Genomic DNA, 24,835 nt, shown 5'->3' on the forward strand with positions numbered 1-24,835 from the left:
TGTCAAACCATCTTGTTGAGAGTCTTTTGCTGACGCTCCAGTTTTCCCAGCACGCTATCTTTTTCCAAGGGCTGGTTGACAACATGCCCACATGACACGTGACAGCATGTTTCATAAGACAAAGCTTCACCCTCCTTGCTTCTAAGGAGCTCCTTGGATGCACTTTCTCCAAGACAGACTTGCTTGTTCTTTTTTTTTATTTTATTTTATTATTTTTTTATGTGTGTACCTTCTGACTGGTACAGGAGGAGATTGTCCCTCCTTCTCCAGCAGAGCATCTGGTGGATTTGAACCACGTACTTCTGGGATTGCAGTACAGCCTCTTGCCACTAGGCCACCAGAGCTCCCTTGACTTTGTTCTTTTGGCAGTCCATGAAGTATCTTTTATTCTTCTTCAGCACCACCAATTCAAAGGCATTGATTTTTCTGTTATCCTTAGTTATTGTCTAACTTTCAAACACATAGGTAGAAATAAGGAGAAAAAAAAACCCAAACAACCCAACAACAACAAAACCCCTGTGGTTTGGATCAGACACACATTAGTCTTTAAACTGATACCCTTACTCTTTAGCATTTAGGAAAGGTCCTTGACAGGAGATTTTTCCAAATGTAACCTTTTCAATTTATTGACTGCTGTTATCAGGGGTGTTGATTGTGGGAGTAAAATGAAATAATTGACAATTTTCATCTTTTCCCCCATCTATCAAGATGCTACCTAATAAATATTCAGAGTGAAGGAAATAGTTTTGTTTTCTTGATGTTGCGATGTAATCCATGCTGAAGGTATGTTCCATGTTCCAATTATTAATGTACATTTGCAGTTGTTTCTCCTTGTTTTTGTTTTTTTTTGTTTTCAGGTTTTTATTGGGGGTTGGAGGGGAGGGCCCATCCTCGGAGGTGCTTACAGTTTCTTCAGCCACTCCAGGCTGGGACCCAGGGGATCCTGGGGGTGGTTGGGCACGTCAGGCATGTTCCCATCATCTCGGAGGGGCACTGGGTAGCTGTAGGGGGTGACCGCATTGATCATGGAGGCATACTTGGTGTAGGGGCTTAACGAGAGCAGAATTACAGCGAGACCCGCGATGGTGAAGGACACGACCAGCACCGGCTCCTTGTCCCAGGCATTCTTGAGGAAGGCTGCGAGTCTAGTCGCCATTGTGGCCTCCGCGGCTGTTTCTCCTTGTTTTTTGAAGGCCTTTCAATCTGAGGGGCTCATCTCTGGGAACTACATCTAACAGTGTTCCTTTGTTTTTCTGACTGGGCACCCCAGTCCTGTCTTCTGCTGGACTGGCAGATACACTATCCCAGATCACACAGTTTAGTTTTTATTTCTTATAGCATGTATGTTAGTTTGTGATATTTGTATGATTGCTGGTTTTATAGATTGTTTTTGTGGGCACAGAACTTGTCACTTTCCTGTACTAGAGTGACTTTCATGTTGTGAAGTTTCTTATTTTACAGGTTGTGTATGTGTATGCTCATTTGTTTACAGTTTCCTCATACAGGTACAGCACTTGTCTGTCAACTTGCTAAAACAGGATAACTTGCATTCCACTGTGATAATAAAAGTTTGCCACTGGTATTTAAAATACTGGCAGGGTCACCCATGGTGGACAGGTTTCAGTGAAGTTTACAGAATGAGACAGACTTAGAAGCAAGACTGGTCATATGCTTCTGAAATAACAGGATTTAGTAAACCCCATGAATAGCGGAGGAATATTGTTGGATATGTTGTTGTTTGGTTCCATTGCATTGAGGACAACTCCTAACAACCCTATGGTTAACAGGTCTGAACCCTGTCCTATCTTGTGTCATCCTCATAATTTTCTGACATACTTGAGGCCACTGCTGAATTCACTGTCAGTCCACCTTGCTGGTGGTCACTGACCGTCCACCTTTCCAAGCATGATAATCGCTCTCCAAGGAATAGCCTATCCTAGAAACATGACTTAAGTATGTGAGATGAAGTTTTGTCATCTTCTTCTTCCAAAGAGCACTCTGGCTGCTACACTTTTTCCAAGACTATCCATCAGGGTTTTTTTGGCAGTCCCTGGGACAGCCAGTACTCTTTTCCAACGCTGTTGCTCAATGACATCAATTCTTCTTATGCCATCCTCATTCATTGTCCTGCTCTCAGGCACATAGCAAGTGATTGAAAAGACCATGGCCTGAACTAGGCACATATTAGTTTTCACGCTGTCATACGATTAGTAAGTGATGAAGCAGGCTACAAACTCACACCTGTCTCACACTCCAAGGCCCCTATTCTTTCTACATCGCACAGCTTTATTTTTGGCTGCTGTCTCAAGTTGATTCTGGTTAATGGAGACCTGGAAACAGATCCCCAGGCACCTCTTGGTAAATTCAAACCCCAAACCTTCGAGATAGTAGTCAAAGGTTTAACTGTTTGTTATATTCAGGAACTCCTAATCCAGTTCAACTTGTTGCAAATTATAGAAGAGTGTGTCTGAGTTTGAAAAAAGAGGAAAGTGCAGAAGATAAAGAACTGGATTTTGAAGCTATGAGATCTGATGCAGCCTGGCTTTCACACCTGCTTCATAATCCAAAGTCTAGTCCACGGACTCTCATTCATCTGTACCCACATAGGTTCCTGACCCTTCACCTTCAGCTAATCATCCCAGGATGCTATAGTAACGCATTGAAAAGGCAGAATTCCACCTTTGGGTGTATATCTGATCTTCCTTCAGTTCTTCTACAGGCTGCCCTTAATATTTGCTTTGATATATTTAACCTTCCTTTCTATCTTCCGAGACATTCTACCTGCTCAGTGAAGCTTTCCTCAGGGAAGGGTAACTCATAAGTGACACAAGATTTATTTTTTCATTAAATTTAACTACTAAAATTATAATTTATTCATAGATCTCTAATTGATTTTTCAAATTAACACCAGAATACATTATAAAGCAAGATTTAGAGAAATAACACCCTTAAAAAGAGACCATGTATGACCATTAAGTATATGGCTGTCAATCCATTAAAGATTTGAACTTATTTCCTTATCATTTGAAAGCCAGTGTTTCAACCTTGAGTACAGTTAAGAGTCACCTGGGGAGCTTTAAGAAGTACTGGTGCAGTGAGCTCTGATGGCCTAGTGACAAGAAGCTGTGCTGCAATCCCAGAGGTGCATGGTTCAAATCCACCAGATGCTCTGCTGAAGAAGGAGGGGCAATCTCCTACTGTACCAGTCGGATCTGATTTGATGGTACACACATAAAAAATAATAAATAAAATTTTTTTTTAAAAAAAGAAGTGCTGGTGTCTGAGTCCCACCACAGAGATACTGATGGAATTACTTTGGTGTTTCATTTGTTTGTTTGTTTTTTAAAAAAAAAGAAAGAAAAAGTTTATTTTATACTGGCTTGCTTACAAAGTTCATATACATTGTTTTTCTATATTCTTTATCCACCCTTCCCTCTACCCATCAAATTGCACAAGCCAATGATTACCTCCTGCCCAGCCTCACCCCTCTGCTCCTACCCTCCCCCCACTGGATTCTTAAACCCTTTTTACTACCTATCTTTCTATTCCTACAATAATGGTCTTATACAGTATTTGTCCTTATGGGACTGAGTTAGTTCACTTAGCATAATGCTCTCCAGTCCCTCCTAAGCCAGGTAATCATTTTCAAAATCATTGCTCCTGCATGCTGCATAGTATTTGATGGAATTACTTTGGATGCTGAGATTTTTTTCAAAACTCTCTCTCAAGCCAGTCAAGGTTGAGAATCATTGTGGGTTTGTTTATTTTTGGTTTGCTTTTTTACATTCTAAATATTTTTACTCCTTGGAGGCAAAGATTCTGGGGCTTCGTCTGACACACTTTGGACATGTTGTAAGGAGAGACAGGTCTTTAGAGAGGGACATCATGCTGGGTAGAGTAGAGGGACAGCGCAGGAGGGGAAGACCCTCTATGAGGTGGATTGATTCAGTGACTGGGGCAATCAGGATGGGTGTGTCAGAGGCAATGAGATTGGCACAGGATAGAGCACGGTTTAGGGCTTTTGTACATAGGGTCGCTATGAGTCGCAAACAACTCGACAGCACATAACAACAACAACAGCAAAGATTTTTAGTATCCAATACGGGGAAAAAAACTCAAGTACAGTAGTAGTTAAAACTAGGTGCTAAGAAGAATCATTGTTTTTAAGGAAAAGCTTTGTTTTAACATTCTTTTTTAGTGCAGCCAGAGTGTTCCTTGAAGATAAAGATAATGAAGCTTTGTCTCACATACTTTGGGGATGCTTCTAGGGGAGATTATGCCTTAGAGAGGGACATTATGTTTGAAAAGGTGAGGGAATGGCAAAAGAGAAAAAGAGGAAGACCCCCAACCAGGTAGATTGACACAGTGACTGCAGCAGTATGGGCTTGAGACTTTGAAATAGCACAGGATAGGACAGAGTTCAGATATGTTGTCTATAGGGTCGCTATAAGTTGTACTCAATTTGTTGGTGCCTACCCACAATAACAGTGTCGTGCTTAACCCTCAGTTTAACCAAGGTGCTTTCTGAGGCAAGCCTGGTAAAACTTTCTTCTACAGGTTTTGAGCATGTTTCTAGGAGTCAGTACTTGGAAAAAGACATTGTGGTGGGGAAAGTGGAGGGTCAGTTAAAGAGAAAAAGTCTGCGAAGGAATGAATTGACCCAGTGACCGTAACAATAGGCATGAGCAGGGTGGAGAAAGTGGGGATGGCATGGGGTAGAGCGAGGTTTTGATCCACTGTTCACAGGCTTGCTATGAGTTGTAGTCAACTTCAAACTTACTCAGTCGTGCTATGAAAGAAGCGTCTATGAAGATTCCAGCCCACACCACCCTGGTGGAGGAGTTCTACTCTGTGACGCACGAGGTTGCCATGTCAGAATTGATGTGACATCGTCAGGTCTTTTCTTTAAAACTTTCTGTGGTATGAATGGCTTTTAGGCAAGAAAACACTATTGTTCGATTCTCTAGCAAACTGCATCACCATGAGTCAGAATAGACTTGATGGTAATGGATTTGGACTTTAGGTTTTAGGGTACTTGCAGAATCAAAATATGAATGTCTGAGCCTGTCTAATGCCAAATTTCTAAGGTTTGCCATTTCTGCCAACTCTGTGAAGCTCACTGCCTTCCTTGGTCACATGAGTACTCTGGTTTCAAGTAAAAACTCTTCCTGATACTTTCGTAATCTTAAGAAAAGATAGTCTTAACTGATATCCATGGGATCATGAGCAAGTCAAGTAAGGTTGATAAGAAGAGACCAATCCCATGGTAGGTAAACCTAGGTGGAAGAGGCAATGCTTCTACTCCAAGGGAATTGACAATCTGAACTTTATCTTAATCTTAACAATCTTATCTCTGGGCATTTCAGGTTGCTGTTGTTGTTGTTGTTGTTATGTGCCCTCGAGTCGTTTGCGACTCATAGTGACCCTATGTACAACAGCCCTAAACCCTGCTCTATCCTGTGCCAATCACACTGCCTCTGACACACCCATCCTGATTACCCCAGTCAATGAATCAATCCACCTCATAGAGGGTCTTCCCCTCCTGCGCCATCCCTCCACCCTCCCAAGCATGATGTCCCTCTCCAAGGACCTGTCTCTCCTTACAACATGTCCAAATTATGTCAGACGAAGCCCCAGAATCCTTGCCTCCAAGGAGTAGCATGGTTTAACACTCTCTAGGATGGATCTGTTTGTTTTCTTGGCAGTCCATGGAACATTCAATACTCTTCTCCAGCACCACAGCTCAAAGGCGTCAATTCTCCCTAGTCATTGTCCAACTCTCTGATGCATAACAAGTGATTCTATTACAGGTTAGCATAGTAATTAGTCTATGTCCTTGAGTCATTTGCTGAAGGATTTTTCTCTTCTTGGCTAGCACTGTCCAGCCATTATTGGCTGTATAGATTTTTAGTATATTTTTTGGAATAGAATTTTTTTTTCCTGTAAGAACCATCTCAAGAGAGTTGGGAAGAGAAATTAGAGCAAGAATTAAAAGCCCAGGAACTCAGGTACCTCCTCCACTCTAGAGCCCTGGTCACATGTCTTGCCATGTGCCTTATTTGCCTCTCCAAGTCTTGGTTAAAGACAAGCACCTACCACAATCTCTCAAACAGCTTCCTGGAATAAGTTTGGCTACTGCGGCTGCAAAGAACTTGTATAACTAGTTTCACAACCTGGTCTGGCCTGCAGCTCTGGGAACTCAGTAGAGACTGAAGTTCCCCAGGGCTGGGGTGTTGCCTTTTTTTCTGGGCGCTCTCACATGGACTAACTTTCTTCATAAACTCTGCTTAGCCTTTGCTGTCACCTGATTGGCTGTCCACAGAGCTAATTTTCATGACTGCACTTGTCATCAACCAAAATAACAAGCCAAACTCTGCTTCAGACCCAAGATGGGACCAGGCTTGGAAAGAGAATGCTCACATTGTTTTATGTTATGTTTATTTATGACAGAGCTTTCCCAGTGCTGAAGGGAAACCCTCAAACACCTTTAATATTTCTGTCAGTCCTGGCAGATTAATTTCATTCTTCACCAGGGCACAGAAAACTCTTCTTTTAGAGGATTCCCAAGCTCTCTCTAGTGAATTCATATACTGAGCATTATAAGAACATCGGCATTTGAAAGGACAGGGGATCTCTGGTGATATAGTGTGTTATATGTTGCCTTGCTAACCTAAAAGTTGACAGTTCAGACAGCTGCTTTGGCAGAGAAAGAGAAGCAATCTTCTCCTGCTCTGATTTATAGCCTCAGAAACCTTATGGAGAGTTGCCATGAGTTGCCTTGACATCAGTAAGTCAGGCCTGGGTTTTGCTTTTAGGAAAATGTTATAAATCTAGATTTATGAATTATAATAATCATAACAATGATCATTTTTTCTTTTCATTAGTTTATTTACAAAATTCTAATACAAATTCAAACAAATTCTTTCAATTTCTCTCACCCCCTATCCATCAGATTGTACAACCCAATGATTAAACCCTCCTTCCCCCTGCACATCCACATCCCTCTGCTTCCAGCCTCTCCCACCCCTCCTGGATCCTTATATTAATTCTACAATAACAGTTTTACACAATATTTATCCTTGTGAGACTGAGTTAATTCACTCAGCATAATGTTCTCCAGTCCCTCCCAAGTTAGGTAATACTTTACAAAATCATTGTTCCTGCATGCCATAGCAGTGATAGTTATGATAGCAAAAATAGGAATAAGACAGAGAAATGGAAAAATAAAATGGTTACATTTTTGCATACAACTTTGAAATATGATGTTGATGAAAACCTTTTAACGACATGGGAAAATGCTCCTGATACGATCATGTTAATGAAATTTAATATGCATTAAACATAGCTATAATTGTAGGGGGAAATACTGCATATAAGGGGTGTAAGGAAAAATGTTGGAAAAGAAATGTTCCATAAAGATAACTATCTCTACGTACAGAATTATAGATTATTTTTATATTCTCCTTTATCTGAAACCCCCAAGCTGAGCATATGAAAAACAACAACAACAACAACACAGTTTTTCAAGTCAGAAATGACTGATAGCTGACCATTCAGCAGGTTTTCAGAGGCTATAAATTGCACAGGAGGAGAATACCCTTTTTTCTCTGGCTGAGAAGTTGGTGGATTCAAATCACTTGCCTTTGGATTGGCAGCACAACACTGTTCCTGTGTGGATGCAGAATATAGAATTTATAACCTGGAAAAGGTCGTTTTGTCAGTCAGAGTTTCAGTAAAAAATAGATGGGGGGGTGCACTCTGGTGGCCGAGTGGTAAGAAGCTGCACTACAATCCGGAAGGAGTGCTGTTCAAATCCACTAGATGCTCTGCTGGAGAAGGGGCAATGTCTCCTATGGCAGCTGGATCTGATTTGATGGTACACAACAAGAAAAGAGGGGAAAAGGCATATTGAAAATCATAACAGTCTGAGAGAAATTCCATTACAAAATGATTAATTGCAGAGGTGTGGGTTATAGGAAAGTGATAAGAACCTGAGATACGGCAAGAGTTGAGTATTACAACTCATAAGCTGAAGAGAAGAGATAGGGGAGAACAGAACCTAGAAGGAGCAAGGGTGTGTGAAGCAGGTTATGGTGAGAGGAGCAGTGATCTTCAGTTAAGAAAACAGCCAACCTTATAGAGTCCCTTGATTCACTCTTCTGACATCCTGTTGGGGGTCCTTGCTTGACAGAACCATTTAGAAACCAGAGGGTGTGGGAGTTGTAAAAAGAGTAAGGGCTACATGGAGATGGCCATACCTGATCTCTACTAACTCCACAAAGAGGAATTATCCTCATCAATAATATTTACAACACAAAACCAATTCCCAGGAAGTCAGATGTGTACCCCATGCTCTTGTACCTCTTTCTCCTAATTCCAACACCAATCTTTACTGTTCTCCTGGGTCTGAAATCTGTTACAATAGTTCACAGAGCACAAGGAACCATACTTATGATCAGGGGGTTTATTAGGGAAGTTAACAGGATACAGTTTCTCAGGACAGCTTCCTAAGTGTGTTCACAGGCCCTTCAGCCTGCAGTCTCACAGTTTTAGGGCGGTGTGGTTGTTCACCCCCTCCTCCCCTGCCCCAGCCCTCCAATGAACTTGGGTGAAGGCTCCTAGTCCTGGCTTTGTGGGGTAGCACTCCCAACGTCAACCCTATCTCACATCAGGTCTTTGCTGCTTTCCTGTAGGTCTGGCTGGCACAAGAATCTCTGGTCTCACAGGCCATGCTTCTTTACTGGTGGTGAGATTATCAAAATCTCCTGCTGAATCTGCTCAATTTAGTGATGAGACTAGCCAAACCCCTTGTGGATAGACTAACACACCCGAGTTGCATATTCTCACCCACCCACATGGTAAGGTCAAAGACAATGTCTAGAAAAGCCATTTTAAACCCTTAACACTACAGAAGTCCAGGATAAAAATGCATACATTTCAGTCTTATAACATTCAGAGTTAAATAAAGCAAATTAGAGAGTTGATCTAGGCATGAAATGAAAGATTGAAACCATCAGGGAAGTACTTGCTTTGGGTGAGCAGCAAAACTCCCTTTGGAATATGCCACCAGAGCTTCCTTGGAAGATAAGTAGCACAGTTTTAAAAGCAATTTGTCAAGAACAAAACCAAAGCTGTACACCAATGTTCATTATATATCAATGTTTTAACTCTTTCCACATTAACTAGAAGGTGTAAAAATCTCAAAATTCCAATCAATGTATGAATGGATAGAGAAACTGTGGTATGTCTACACAACAGAATATTATGAAATTGTAAAGAAATGGAGTCTTGTAATGACAATAATACCCAATCATATATCCCTTTTAAACAGGAGTCATGAATGAAGGCTGCACAGTGGAGTGGACTTTGGGGGAGGGATTGCATAACAATGAAAGAGTTTTACTTTTCAAGAAGAGTGAAGTGGGGGAGGGGATGGGCAGAGAGAAAAGTGCAACAATGAATGCCTTGAAACCCTACGTCTCTGTAAACTTCCATTAAAATTATTTTTAAAAAATGAATAAAGAAATGGAGTCTTGATGTATACCACAACTTGGCTGTACTTTGAAAATATGCTGAGTGAAAAAATTCAGTTACAAAATATCAAATATCATATAGATGATTTCACATATTACATAAGCAAGTACATAAACAGCAAGGATTATTAATGGTTACTAGGAGTGGGAGGGAGGTGAAAGATGATTTTTGCGTGGGAGAAAATGAGTTTCTATTAGTGATAATGGTATATTTTGGGAAAGGATGTTGATCATAATGACACAACATGAAAAGTGTAATTAATTATATTAAAATCACAGAATTGTAAATGTGTAAATTGAAAAAACCCTCTCATATAAAAAGAGTTTCTAAAACTTTGAAGATTTATTGATTCTTAAAGATAGATCCCAAGATGGTTTTGGTCCAACCAGAATCTCCAATTGTGAAATTTACTTTTATATGAGAGAATAATTCATTTGACTTTTGCAGGAATCCTGGGAAGTATAAGCAGTTGCCTTGCAACAACTCTCTTGGAATAGGAAGGATTATTAGAGACCTATGTAGAAACAGCTAGCAAGATGAAGTGGAGAGCACTTAGACTACTTACATCAAAACACCTGTCAATGGGACAATTCAACTCATATCTCTTAATCTGATTTTTCATCTGTAACGTCTGGATGTTATTGTTGTTGGGTGTTGTTAAGTCAATTTCAACTCATAGTGACTTCACTTAGTAAAGCAAAACTGCCCCATAGTGGTTTTACGACTGGAATATTTATGGATTCAAATTGCCAAGTCTTTCTCCTGCAGAGTGAATTTTTGTTGTTGTTATGTGCCACCAAGTTGGACCTGACACGTAGATAACCATCCAGTGAGTTTTCAGAGGCTGTGGATCACACTGGGAAGAGATTATCCATCTTTCTCAGTTGGGACAGCTGGTGGATTCAAATCATTTACCTCTGGGTTGGTGGCACAATTCCTTAACACCAGGCCACGGAGCTCCCTGAAGAGCAGCTAGGTGGGTTCAAACTACCAGTTTTTCAGGTAATAATTATATTCTTTAATTGTTGCACCATCAGGGCAACAAGATAGGGATAATGAAATTTATCTGACTGATTTGTTTTGAGGATTAAAAAAGACATGATAAATGTGAAGAAACTTAATTCAATAGCTAGTACTGGGAAAGCACCGTGTGGATATTGATTCTGACCCCAAATTGGGTCTCCTAGAGACTTCTAGCCATTGGTTGGTCCCATATGGAGTGAATCAGGGCATATATTCCATTTTCCTAATAATAATTCACCAGGTGTTTAAATAAATGGGAATGTGGTAAGGAGTTGCACTGCAAACCCAAAAGCACAAGGTTCAAATCTACCAGCTGCTCTATGGGAGAAAGTTAGGTAATCTCCTCCTGTGTGATTTATAGCCTCTGACAGCCCACTGGAAAGTCAGCTATGCCTCAGCTCTGACTTGACAGCACATAATAAAAATAAAACAAGGATTTATTGCTCTTTCTACCTCTTTTTGTTTTCTTTCCTCCAGGCAAAGAACTTCCTTGATCTTGATCTTGATCTTTGACCATCTTCATGGCCAAAGTCAATGAGTATAGAGTTGATACTCAAGATTAAGATTTAGGAATTTGCTTCCATAGAGATTACAATTGAGAAAGTCATACAGAGCAGTTCTTCTCTGCAACAAATGGGATTTTCCATTAATCTAACACAGCTTGTTGGCAGCCTGTTTGTTTTTATTTTGTTTTTGTTCTAATTTATTGCAAGATAAGTTTCTAAAACTTTCAAACGGAAGAATCCTATTGGCCATGTTTAAAACCCTGGACCATAGGATTTGGATCTCAAAAACCTATGTTCGAATTTTCTATGAACTGTTGGCTTTTAGTAAATTTTAGAAGTACTGTGAATCTATTTGCTTCTCATTTTAACATAATAGTAATATTATAAACAGTACCACTTTATTAAAAGAAATATGAAATAGTAGCACCTGTAAAGATTAGTTTTCTACCTGACTTAAAGCAGTCTCATCCTATTGACAGTATCAGCATATAATTTGTCTTTATTATTCCTTAGTTTTCAGTCAATTCGGACTTTCACACAAACCATTGTAAAAATCCATTTCCCCTCTATTAATTTGCACTGATTTTTTTGAGCTTACTTGTAGAATTTAAGGAATTTTCCCAGTTCAATTTCCTCTTTGTTAATTCCAGAGAATTATTTAATAGGAATGTAGAAATTTCTCAAAGGACAAATGCTCTTGTATTTTCAACCAAGCTTCAGACTTGAGTTGTTTTCAGCTTCATGACCAGAGCGATGACACCAGTCAATGTTTAAAGAAATTTTTCTCTACAATTGTGAATAAATTCTTGGGAACTTTCCCAGAAATGACTTTCAGAATAATTGTCCTAGAAAGCTACTCACACACTGACTGGTCACATTGGCTTTAACTTACAGTTCCCATCATTTACCCACGATGATGGACAAAGCTATTGGCTCAGAGTCTGAGTTTTAGCTCTGCTTACTGACATTCTAGTAAATGTCCACTTCAGGTGAAATTATTAATTCGCTTGTAATTAATTCACACATTTAATGAGTATGCTTCATGTTCTAAACCCTGGAGGACCTAGAGCTATAGATTATAAGAATAAATGTCTGAGAACAATGTGGCATCAAGATTGGTAAAAGATTCATCAATGCCTTCCTTATGCAGATGACACAATCTTGCTTACTGAAAATGAGGAGGACTTAAAGCACTTGTTTCAGAATATTAAACACTGGTCTTCAGTATGTATTGCATCTCAACATCAAGAAAGCAAAAATCGAGGGAGCTCCAGTGGCGTAGTGGCAAGAAGCTGCACTGTAATCCCTGAGGTACTCAGTTGGAATCCACCAGATGCTCTGCTGCAGAAGGAGGGACAATCTCCTCCTGTACCAGTCAGATCTGATTTGACGGTACACACACAAATAATAAAATACAATTTTTTTTAAAAAAAGAAAGCAAAAATCTCCACCGGACTTCTAAGCAACATCATGATGGATAGAGAAATGATTGAAACTGTCAACAACTTCATCCTGGATCGACAATTAATATACTTGGTATCAGCAGTCAGGAGCTCAGGAGGTGGATTGCACTGGGAAGTCTATAGTCAGGAGTTGAGGAGCAATGATGTCAGTTTGAGGACAAAAGTAAACTTGATTCAGATCATGGTCTTTTCAGTCACTTGCTATGCATCTGAAAGCCGGACAATGACTAACGATGATAGAATTGATGCCTTTGAACTGTGGTGTTGGAGAAGAGTCCCTTGAATTGCCAAACACACACACACAGAACTTGGAGAAGTTGCAGCCAGAATACTCCTTGGAGGCAAAGATGATGACACTTCATCTCACATATTTTGGGCATGTTGCAAGGAGAGGTTATTCCTTGGAGAGGGACATAATGCTTGGGAATGTAGAGGGGCAGTGAAAGAGAGGAAGACTCTCAAACAAGTGGATTGGCACAGTAACTGCAGCAATGGACTTGAGTGTCAGAGATTGTGAGGATGACAAGGGATAGGACAGTGTTCAGATTGGTTGTTCTTGGTTGAGAATTAATTGTACTCAACTTAACAGCACCTAACAACAAGTGACCTCAAACAGATCCTATTTAGATAAAAGAGATCTGTGATACGGACTATTTAGCAAGTGTAATAAGGAAGGCGATTGATGGTAACTTCTGTAGTAACTTGTCCAATGTAGCACATCAAGGTAAATGTATGATTATCTCTGACTAGCTCTAAAGGCAGCTCTGATGGCTTAGTGGTAAGGAGTTGTACTGTGTGGTTCTTAGGAGTAAAGAATTCATATGGTTCGAATCCACGAGCTACTCTGCTGGAGAAAGATGAACAATCTCCTCCTGTGTAATTTACTGCCTCTGAAAACCTGCTGCAGGGTCAGCTGGAAGGTCAAGTATGAGTCTGTTCTGACTTGATGGAATGCAACAACAACAGCTCTAAACAGGTGCTTTCATGGTATAGTTCATAGAGAGTTGCTTTGCTAACTTTTCCTCTCCAGCAGTTTGGATTCACCGCAACTCCATGGGAGAAAGATGAGCACTCTCCTTGTGGGTAATTTACACCCTCAGGAATTCAATATATGGTCACCTATGAGTCAGTTCTGACTCTGCTCCACATCCCACAACAACAATAACAATAACAATAACAATAACAATAACAAAGGAGCCCTGGTGGCCTCATGGGTAAGGAGTTTAGTTTTCAATCCAAAGGAATGTGATTTAAATCCATCAGTTGCACTGAGGGAAGAAGCTGGGCAATTGCCTCCCATACAATTTACTGCTTTTGAAAAGCCTTTGGAGGGTCAGCTATGAGTTTATACTCTAGGGTCTTCCCTTCAGCAAGGTTGAATTGCTAGGTGAGTATAATGGAGTCCAAGAAACGAAGCCTCTTAAAAGCCTTGGTGAATGGAGAAGGGAAAAATATCAGAGCTCCACGTCAAATAAAGAAGGGAGGCAGATTATGACCCCTATCAAATTTTGCTAAAACAAAAACCAGTTTAACTTGCATTGAAAAGATCAAGGAGGCAGAGGGAAACATGGATATGTGTGTGGCATGAAGCTATAAGGCTTGACCTTGCCCAATTTCAGAAAAACTTGAGCTGCAGATATCAGTGAACAAGAAGGACCGTGAAAAGGAAGAAAGCAGGATCTAGGGCAGACTGTAAGCAGTCAGGCGTCTCTGGGATGGAATTTCATTTCCTATTGTACTCTATGGTACACAATGTCCTCCTCTGGGAGATCTATCTGTCGAAAGCCCCTGGGGCACATGCTCCCAGACCATGTGCCGGGGATCATTCACCACAGTGTTTTCGCTTTCCCATCTTCAATGTTTTCTTTCACCTCCTAATGCCCACAACAACAGCCTCTGGGTCTTTAAAGTCCCCACAGTCGAGTTTGCTTCTTTAGCTTTTTCCTACATTATATGTCCTCATAGCTGAAGAACATCCTGTGGTTCTGTTTTCACATGACTTAGACCCTCATGTAAATTGTGTGAGAGAATCAAATCAAGAAGCACTGTTTGCTATGATAAGTCTTAGGCCACGTTGTCAGATATGGTGACCACCAGCCTACTGGAGCTATTTAAATCAAAACTTTGTTGTTGTTATTGTTGCTATGTGGTGTCTTGTCAACTCCAACTCATAGTGACCCTATACACAACAGCTCATTCTTATGCTTCATAGCCACCTGTGTGGTTCATGGCTGTTGTTGTTGTTGTTGTATACAGTAGAGTCAGAATCTACCCATAGCTGACTCTCTGGCAGGTTTTCAGGGTCAGTTAATTGTACAGGAGGAGATTGACCATGCTGCATATGTAGAACCTTTGTGTCACTGTAGAAATTATGCCTGAATAGCACTGCTTAGTAAGTGAGCATCTATCTTGTTCTTCGTGGTAGCCTGGGACACATTACTCAACAAACAAGGTAAGCTTGGGCTTCCTTGTGCATGCTTGCTTATTTTCAGTGGACAATTTCAAATGGGCTTCACCAAGACATGACTGTTCATGACAAATTAACAAGCAAGGCCAAGCTTTCTTTGCTAACTGGGTACTCCGTTCCTGACAGGAATTGCAAATTTGAAGAGGCTTTGATTCTGTAAGAAGATGCGGGATTTGGAGATCCCGGTCATACCTAGAAGTAGATTCTTTAATATGGTGTAAAAATGTGAAATTGTTCACTAGAGATTGGTAAATCAGCATAAGCAAGTCTGTGCTTACCTTGCTTATTGATTGAGTAATCAGACTTCTAGAGGCAGCCCCAGCTCTTGCAACTCGCTGAGTACATACATAATAGATATTCTCTATACGGTGGTGGAAGGAATGAACTGATAGGTCTTTGACAGAGGAGGAAAAGGAGATTGGAAAGGGAATTTCTGCTTGGTGGTCCAGCAAACATGTGACAGAGCTGGGACCACAGCCTTGTCTTCCCGCCTCCAAGCACAGTCTTCCTCCAGCCCCTCCCTGCAGCTGCCTCTCGTTACCGTTAAGCTCTGTGATGGGAAGAAGTGACCCTCTGTGTCACCTTAGCAATGTCCTATGTTGTTGTTCTTATTAGGTGCTGTCAAGATGATTGGATAAGCCACTTTGAAAAAAATAGCTTATGACATGCTTTCCTCCTCCAAATAAAAGGAATAGACAGTGTGAAGCAAAGTAGAAAGAAAAAAAATCCCATTCATTCCTCTAATAAACAACTCAGTAAACATTTTGATATTTTCTCCTAGTCTCTTTTCAATAAGAAGTGTTTGAGTTTTCCCACGTGCTTGTGTCACTTGCTTTTGAAAATCAATTTTCTGAAAAAGTGCTTGATTATGTAAGCAAATCTCTCTGCTTTCTTTTCCCAGCTTCCTCTTCAAGCATCTGGGCTCATTTCTCTCTTTTGCCCTCAGTGTAGTCTTGGATCTATGACATTGCCCATCTGTACTGTGTGCCACACTAGTGCCCTGGCTGGGTCTGATAGGGAATCCAAACTGGGAAGGAAAAACCAACCAAGCAAAACGGGTGATTTGGTCTGAAGAATCCATACTTGCCTGTGGCCAGAGGCTCTATGCTTGGAGGAAGACGAAAATGAGTCACCTCCCTGAAAGAAATTTGGAGTCCCAAAGGGCTATCTCCCAGTGGCACTTAACAACAACAATAACATGGAGATTTTAAGTGGGGAAGTGAATGTAAAAAATCTTGCCCAGAACTAGAAGACTTGAGGAACAAATGGTCTATCAATTCAAGTTGTTGTTGTTGTTGTTATGTGCCGTCGAGTCGTTTGCGACTCATAGCGACCCTATTCAAGTAAAAATATCATTTCTGTAGCCAGGGGTCATGGAAAACCAAATCCCACTGCCATAGAATCAATTTCTGCACATACCAACCTTCATCAGGAAGGAATTTTTTTTTTCCTTCCTCGGAGTCACTGGCGGATCTGAAGCACCAACGTTTCAGTAAGCACCCCAACACTTTTTATAACACTACAGGGTTTGCCAGTTCTGGAAAAATCTACTTAGAATTCCCATACCTTAAAAAAGGTGTGAAGTCATACCCCACATTGTTCAGATATGAGAAAGAAATGCTATAGCATTTTAAAAGAATGTGTTTGTTAATGATAACAATTATTAGCTCTTCCAGTTGACACAGTGGCTGTGACGATGAATAGGCTTAATTAAGCACAGCAGACTGTGAAGCTGACAGTCAGTGTTTTGTACAACCCTTGTACATAGGATTGTTAAGAGTTGGAGTTGACTTTATGTGTCTACATAGGATTGTTAAGAGTTGGAGTTGACTTTATGTGTCTAACGACCAGGAAATGGGAGAAGGAGGCCCAAGGCCAGGAGAGTCTCTGAAAGGGCCAGAGGGAGTGAAAATAGCATAGACCCTCATTGTCCTGGAGCAGAAAGCAGATAAAGAGCACTTAACCTAACCCCTTGGTGCATCTAGAGCCCAGCAGCAGAGGTTCATTTATTCATTACTGACTCACAGACTCACAGTTATAGTACCAACAATGAGGGAGGTGAGTGAGGCAAAGAATATCTCATAATACAACTACAGGCTTTAGCCCTAAAGTTTCAAGGCACAATTCCTCAGTAAGACCAGGCTCTGATTTCAGTTCAGCAGTCAAATCCAAATCATCCAGCAAGGTTTGCCTCAGAGTAGTTATAAGTCAGCTCTCTTTCAAACATCTGTCAAGAACAGCCAAATCTTTATCTGCGGCCAGCACAAATGTAAGAAGCCTCAGGTCACACCTTGCCACAGCATTGCCATAGTATCTCCATCACCAGGGTCTTGCTCTCACTAGGGTCTTGCTGCAACAAGTCTTGCTAGCCTCAAGGTTTGTACTTTCTCTAAGACATATCTGTTTTTTCTTTTGACAGTTCATGGGCTAGTCAATATTTTTCTCCTTCACCATAACTCAAATGTTCAATTCTTCTCTTGTCATCTTCATTTATTGTCAAGCTCTCAGATGCATCAGGTGATTGGAAAGACCGTGGCTTGAATTAAGTGCACCTTAGTCTTTAAACTGACATCATTGCTCTTCAGCACTTTACAAAGATCTCTGATTGCAGAATTTCTGAATGCTATGTTTATCCAATCTTCTGATTGCTTTACCAGCAGTGTTGACTGTGGATCTAAGCCAGATAAAATTTTTGACAATTTCAGTCTTTTCCCTATCTATCATGATCCGAGAGGCTGGGCTGTATGAGGAGAATTGTGGCATCAGGATTGGTGGAAGATCTATCAACAATCTCCGTTATGCAGATGACACAACCTTGCTTGCTGAAACTGAGGAGGACCTCATGCACTTGCTGCGAAGGGTCAAGGACTGCAGCCTTCAGTATGGACTAAGGCTCAACGTCAGGAAGACAAAGATTCTCGCCACTGGACCAATTGGCAGCGTCAGGATGGATGATGAAGAGATTGAGAGTGTTCACAGCTTCACTTTGCTCGGCTCCACAGTTAACACTCTTGGTACCAGCAGTCAGGAAATCAAAAAGCGTATCGCGATGGGAAAGTCTGCCATTAGGGACCTCTCAAACGTACTCAGGAGCAACAGTGTCTCTCTGGAGACTAAGGTGCGCCTGATACAGGTCATGGTATTTGCAATCACTTGTTATGCATCAGAGAGTTGGACAATGACTAGGGAGGACAGAAGGAGAGTGGATGCTTTTGAGCTGTGGTGCTGGAGAAGGGTACTGAATGTACCCTGGACTGCCAGGAAAACAAACAGATCCATCTTGGAGAGGATTAAACCAAGCTGCTCCTTGGAGGCAAGGATTCTGGGGCTTCGTCTGACATACTTTGGACATGTTGCCAGGAGGGACGGGTCCTTGGAGAGGGACATCATGCTTGGGAGGGTGGACGGACAGCGCAGGAGGGGAAGACCCTCTATGAGATGGATTGATTCGGTGACTGGGGTAATCGGGATGGGTGTGTCAGAGGCGGTGCGGTTGGCGCAGGATAGAGCAGGGTTTAGAGCTGTTGTGCATAGGGTCGCTATGAGTCGGAAACGACTCGATGGCACATAACAACAACAACAACATCATGATGTTACCTATAGTCTCAGTAGTAAAAAATTTTGTTTTCTTGATGTTGGGATATAATCCATATTGAAGGCAGCAGTCGATAACATTCAAGTTTATATAGGGAGCTCTGTTGACTTAGAGGTCAGCAGCTGCTATCATATGGTTATACTTAAACCCACATCTTCCACATTGGTCACTAAGTCGGTTATAAGGGAAACTCTAAAACTGAGATGCTCACTATTTCTCACTAGATAGCTTAGTGATGAGAAGCTGTACTGCAACCCCAAAGGCACACGTTTCAAATCCATCAACACCTCCGAGGGAGAAAGATGGGCAGTCTCCTCCCATGAAAACCCTCTGAAACGCCTCTGAAAACCCACTAGAGTCAGCTATGAGTCTCTTTCAGCTCAATGGTACACAACAACAATGACTCAGTCTTAGATTTTTCTGATAGAGGAATAATTGATGTCTTTGAATTGTGGTGGTGGAGAAGAATACTGAATTTCCATGGTCTTCCAAAAGAATAAACAGATATGTCTTAAAGAAGGTGCAGCCAGAGTGCACTTTGGAGGCAAATCTGATAAAGCTCATATACTTTGGACATGATGCTAGGAGATGGTACTCCTTGGAGAAGGACATCGTGCTTGAAAAGTGAAGGAGAGAACACCCTCAGTGAGATGAATTGATACCATGTCAGTGACAATGGGCTTGAATGTGTCAGATTGTGAGGATGGCACAGGATAGGACAGAATTCAGAGCTATTGTTCCTATGGTTACCACTACAAATCGTACTCAACTCAATGGCACCTAACAACAACAACAACATGTCTGAAAAAGTCCTGATTCATGTGGATTGTTTGTCCTGTGACCTAGTTTCTTCTTTATGTATTTGGTCTTCTTCGTTCTTTTTTGTTTCATATGAGAAGAGGCATCTTAGATGACCACCAACAGCTTTTAAGACCCTAGACACTACTCACTAAACTATTATGTAGAACATTCTCTTTATGAACTATGTGATGCCAGCTCACTAACTTGACCCCGTAGACAATGATCTTAAGTGTTTTAACCCCATAAATCAATCCCATGAGGTGTTTAGACATGCCTAGGAATTATTTTTATCTGTTGTCCTATGTGTTCTTTTTTATGTATGGATGTATATACATCAGATGGAAAAGTACATAAACACATATCTACAAATATACCTGTATGCATATTTACTCACATATACTTTTCTGTACACATGAATGCATACATATCTACATACATAACTACATATATCTTGTTTTGTTGCTGTTACTAAATTATATATGTTACGGAATTTGCTAAAGTTGTTCTTTTCCCTTATGTACTTCTTAGTGTCTATCTTTCTTTATCTTGATAGAGTTGTGCTGACTTCACCTATATTTCATATTGTCTTTCCCATCAGAAGAAGAACAAGTGGCTACTATCTAGATAAGTGTTTCCCCCTTCCTCTGCCTCCCACCTACAGTAATCATAGAGCAATGGTGCTTTCACTGTTAGATTTGTTCTTGATTTTAAATAATAATGCTGCCATAAGTTATTTTTCCTTTTGCGATTGACATTTCACTCATTGTTTCTAGATCTATCCATGTCACAGAATGTTTCACGGACTCATTATTCTTTATAGTTTCTAGTATTCCCTTGTGTTTGTTTATCCATTCATCTTCTGATGTATTCCCATTTTTTTGCTATTATGAATAAAGAATGTTACAGTGAACACAGGTGTACATATGTCTATTTGTGTCTTTGCTTTTATATGGTATTTCTGGATCATATGATATTTCTAGGTTTAAAGAAAGTGATGTGCAGTTTTCCACAGAGGTTTTACATTCTCCCACTACCAATGTAGAGTAGTTCCAATCTCCTTAAAACCTTCCCAGCATTAATTGATTTCTTTTTTTTAAAGATTTTTCTTTTTTTTAAATTTTTTTATTTTATTTTATCATTTGTGTGTGTGTGTACCGTCAAATCAGATCTGACTGGTACAGGAGGAGATTGTCCCTCCTTCCCCGGCAGAACATCTGGCGGATTTGAACCGTTCACCTCTGGGATTGTAGTTGCAGCTCCTTGCCACTAGGCCACCAGAGCTCCCCTTGATTTCTTTTTTAAAACAATAAAAATTGTTGTTTTTCCCCGAAATGAAATGGTATCTCATTGTAGTTTCTAATCACATCTCTGTAATAGCTAATAAGGGAGCGCTTATGACCTACTGGTAAGAAGTTGTGCTGCCAACCCAAAGGCGTGCAGTTTGAATCCGCTAGCTGCTCCAAGGCAGAGAGATGTGTAATCTCCTCCCATATGATTTACTGCCTCTGAAAACCAGCTCTAGGGTCAGCTACGGGTAAGGACCAACTCCATGGCACATAACAACAACAACAATAACAGTTAATACAATTCTGGTGGCTTAGTGGTTAAAATGCTGTGCTGCTCATCAGAATACCAGCAGTGAACTCACCAGCTGCTCGGGTGAGTCTGCTCTATGAGTAAAAAGATACATATGCTTGGGAACACTACTGGGCATTTCTAGTCTTCCCTGGAAGGTCACTGAGCTTGAATGAACTCAGCAGAAGTGGGTTTGGTAATGAACATGAGCATCTGTCCATGTATTTCCTGACCTTTTAAATACTCCTTTCACTGAAATGTTTGTTCATGTCTTTGGTCCATTTTTGTTCTGGTTGTTTGTCTTTTTGTTGTTGAGTTTTTGAACTAATTTTTCTGTATTTTAGAAGTCTTTACAATGAATATATCTCTATATCTCTCTATCTCTATCTCTATCTCTATCTCTATCTCTATCTCTATCTCTATCTCTATCTCTATCTCTATCCCTATTCCAATTGTTTTCCTTAGAAGCAGTGACTTAAAATAGAAGCTGAGTTAAGGAATATTTTCACAGTTCTTCGTATATTCCGTTAAACAGCCCAGTTCCAAAGTTACACTAACTTATATTGCACAATTTCAATTGTCACTTCCTTACAAACACTGTTTATAATACAGGAAATTAAGTGAAAGTGGCATCTGTTAATTATTTCTTCTGATAACTGATGCAATACTTGTTTATTATAAAAATCTGAAGACTAGAATTTTAAAAAGAAAATAAAAAGCATTCATAATCCCAAAAACTTGGGCTATTGAAATACTGAATTTCTTTCTAGGCTTGTCTCTGTTCAAAGCCTTCATAAAATAAACATTAAGTAAGCTTCAGGGCTGGTGTAAAAAAAAAAAAGTAAGCTTCAAAACATGGTTTTTATTTTTTTCCAAGTTTAAGCTAAAAATGGCATCTCATTTAAATCTGTCATACTTGTTGCAAATATTTTTCTCAGTTTGTTGTTTGCCTTTTTATTGTGTTTATGGTGTTCTGAATTTTTATGTGGTCAGATGTAGAAATATTTTCTTACATCTCCTCCCTCCCCACTAAAAACTCCTCATTATAGAGGTGAAGGAGTTAGATAACTGAGAGGGAAAAGGGAGAGAATGTGATTGAGAGTGGATTTCTGTCTGAGGTCAGCAGTGTAGGAGAAAGGGTCCCAGCCTATACTCATTCAAACAATATCACTGATATCACACACAAGCAAAATCCTCTGAAGATTATCCAAAAATGACTGAAAGAGTCATCAACAGAGAACAACCAGAAATACAGGCCAGGTTTAGAAGAAGCTATGGCACCAGATATATGATTGTCAACCTCAGGTGGATCTTGGCTGAAAGCAAAGAATAGAAGAGGAATGTCTATCTGCATTTTATTGAGTATGGAATGACATTTGACTGTGTGGATCACAACAAATTGTGGCTAACCTTGAGGAGAGTGGGAATCCTAGAACATGTAATTGTGCTTATGTGAAACCAGGAAGCAGTTCTTGGAACAGAGCAAGGAAAACACGGCATGGTGTTTCATTGTAAATGAAGTCACTATGAATTGGAGTCAACTCCACTGCACCTAACAACTATCTATCAATTAACTAAGATATTAATAGCTAGCAGAACAGTTATTACGTATTGTGATTGTTGTATGCCGCCAAGGGGGTACCAACTCATAGTTGAACCTCCAGCAGCTTTTCAGAGGCAGTTAATTGTTTGGGAGGAGATTGCTCATCCTTCTTTCAAGGAGCAGCTGATGGATTTGAACTGCTTGCCTTTGGGATTGCAGTACAGCTTCTTAGGACTAGGCCACCAGACCTCCCTTCTTATGAATTAGAAATGAACTAAATATTTTGCATACCATAACTGATTTTTTGCAATAATCCAATGAGGTATTTTTGCTATCCAGTGCCATTGTGTTGTCTATGAGTCATAGTGATCCTATGGACAACAGAGTTGTTATGTGCTGTCGAGTTGCTTGCCACTTATAGCAAACCTAAGTACAATACCCCTGAACCCTGCTCTATCCTGTGCCAACCTTATTGTCTCTAATACACCCACTCCCAATTACTCCAGTCACTGAATCAATTCATCTCATCAAGTGTCTTCCTCTCTTGTGCTGTTCCTCACCCCTTCCAAGCACAATGTCTTTCTTCAAAGTCCAGTGTCTCCTTGCAACATGCCCAAAATATATCAGACAAAGCCTCAGAATCCTTGCCTCCAAGGAGCAGCCTGATTTCACCCTCTCCAGGATGAACCTGTTTGTTCTGACAATCCATGGTATATGCAATACTCTTCTTCAGCACCACAGTTCAAACGCATCAATTTTCTTTCTATCATTCCTAGTCATTGTCCAGCTTTCTGACACATAGCAAATAATTGGAAAGACTAAGGCCTGGATCAGGTGCATCTTTGTCTCCAGACTGACATTGTTGCTCTTCAGTACACTGCAGAGGTCCCTCCCTGACAGCAGACTTTCCCAGTGCAATCTGTCTTTTGATTTCCTGACTGCAGTTACCAAAAGTGTTGATTGTAGAGCCAAGCAAGCTGAAGCTGTTAACAATCTCAATCTCTTTATCGTCTATCATAATGCTGCCAATCGGCGCAACAGAGCAGATCCTCGGTTTATAGAAAAGCTTAGAAAAGTCAGAGAAACTAGGCTGAGAGAGGTTAGGTTAATTAAATGCACAGACAACTGGAAGGAGTGAGAAATCAGCTTTTAAAATAGGCTGTTAGTGAATACATTTTACTACCTTTATCTGAGTTAGAAATGCTTAGTAATACTACTCCATAATTTGAGATTCTTACTTATTGTATTTTTCTGCATATGGACATCTACAATTCTTACATCAACTTCCACAGTTAAATAAATGGTAGTAAATTTACTGACCTAGTCTCAAACTGGTGGACACTGAGATTACATAAAAATGAGTAAAATTTTAAATATTAATATTCTTCATTATTATAAAAATCATATAAAAAATCTTTCTTGACATGCACAGAATCCTCCGGTCATGTCCTTAGTCATATTCTGAGTGCAGTTGGACTATGGGTTTGCCATTATTAACATTCTGATGTCTGCAGACAATTTACCTTTCAGAACAATTTCAACTGGCGGGGGCCGCCGGGATGCCGCTCTAGCCGAGACTCCCGGCAGTCGCCGCGCGGGGTCGGACGCCGGTCGGGGGCCGGTCGGGCGCCGCCGAGGCCCGCGGACAGGATGTACACCCTGCTCTCCGGCCTGTACAAGTACGTCTTCCAGAAGGACGAGTACTGCATCCTGATCCTGGGCCTGGACAACGCCGGGAAGACGACCTTCTTGGAGCAGTCAAAAACCCGTTTTCACAAGCACTACAAGGGGATGAGTCTGTCCAAGATCACCACGACCGTGGGCCTCAACATCGGCACCGTGGACGTGGGGAAGGCCCGCCTCATGTTCTGGGACTTAGGGGGACAGGAGGAGCTGCAGTCTCTGTGGGACAAGTACTACGCTGAATGCCACGGAGTCATCTATGTCATCGACTCCACCGATGAGGGGCGGCTCTCTGAGTCCAAGCGTGCTTTTGAGAAGATGGTTACAAATGAGGCACTGGAGGGTGTCCCCATCCTCGTGCTGGCCAACAAGCAGGATGTGGAGACCTGCCTCTCCATCCCTGACATCAAGACTGCCTTCAGTGACTGCATCTCCAAGATAGGGCGGCGTGACTGTCTGACCCAGGCCTGCTCTGCACTCACTGGGAAAGGTGTCAACGAGGGCATCGAATGGATGGTCAAGTGTGTTGTGCGCAATATCCACCGGCCACCTCGGCAGAGGGACATCACGTAGGCCCAGAGACAGCTGGGCACTGACTGCTGGGTCTCCTCTGTCTTCATTTGTTTCCTCTAAGAAACATCATGT

The 24,835-nt window shown here is 40.9% G+C and overlaps 2 protein-coding genes across 2 annotated transcripts; one reads left to right on the forward strand and one right to left on the reverse strand.

Annotated features, from left to right (window-relative positions):
- Window positions 1-901: 901 nt before the first annotated feature.
- LOC102876046 (NADH dehydrogenase [ubiquinone] 1 alpha subcomplex subunit 3-like) lies at window positions 902-1,156 on the reverse strand. Its single transcript, XM_006886920.1, has one exon. The coding sequence runs from the start codon at window positions 1,154-1,156 to the stop codon at window positions 902-904; it is 255 nt and encodes an 84-aa protein (XP_006886982.1).
- A 22,981-nt stretch (window positions 1,157-24,137) lies between these two features.
- LOC102876449 (ADP-ribosylation factor-related protein 1-like) lies at window positions 24,138-24,763 on the forward strand. The gene has a single exon (XM_006886921.1). The coding sequence runs from the start codon at window positions 24,158-24,160 to the stop codon at window positions 24,761-24,763; it is 606 nt and encodes a 201-aa protein (XP_006886983.1). The 5' UTR covers window positions 24,138-24,157.
- Window positions 24,764-24,835: the final 72 nt, after the last annotated feature.

This window comes from Elephantulus edwardii, unplaced genomic scaffold (genome assembly GCF_000299155.1).
Source record: "Elephantulus edwardii isolate Elephantulus edwardi_28Jun2011 unplaced genomic scaffold, EleEdw1.0 scaffold00052, whole genome shotgun sequence".
Lineage (NCBI taxonomy): Eukaryota > Metazoa > Chordata > Mammalia > Macroscelidea > Macroscelididae > Elephantulus > Elephantulus edwardii.

What these genes read in the sequence shown, in the direction of transcription:
- LOC102876046 (XM_006886920.1), bottom strand. Translation starts at nt 1,156, where the DNA reads ATGGCGACTAGACTCGCAGCCTTCCTCAAGAATGCCTGGGACAAGGAG.
- LOC102876449 (XM_006886921.1), top strand. Translation starts at nt 24,158, where the DNA reads ATGTACACCCTGCTCTCCGGCCTGTACAAGTACGTCTTCCAGAAGGAC.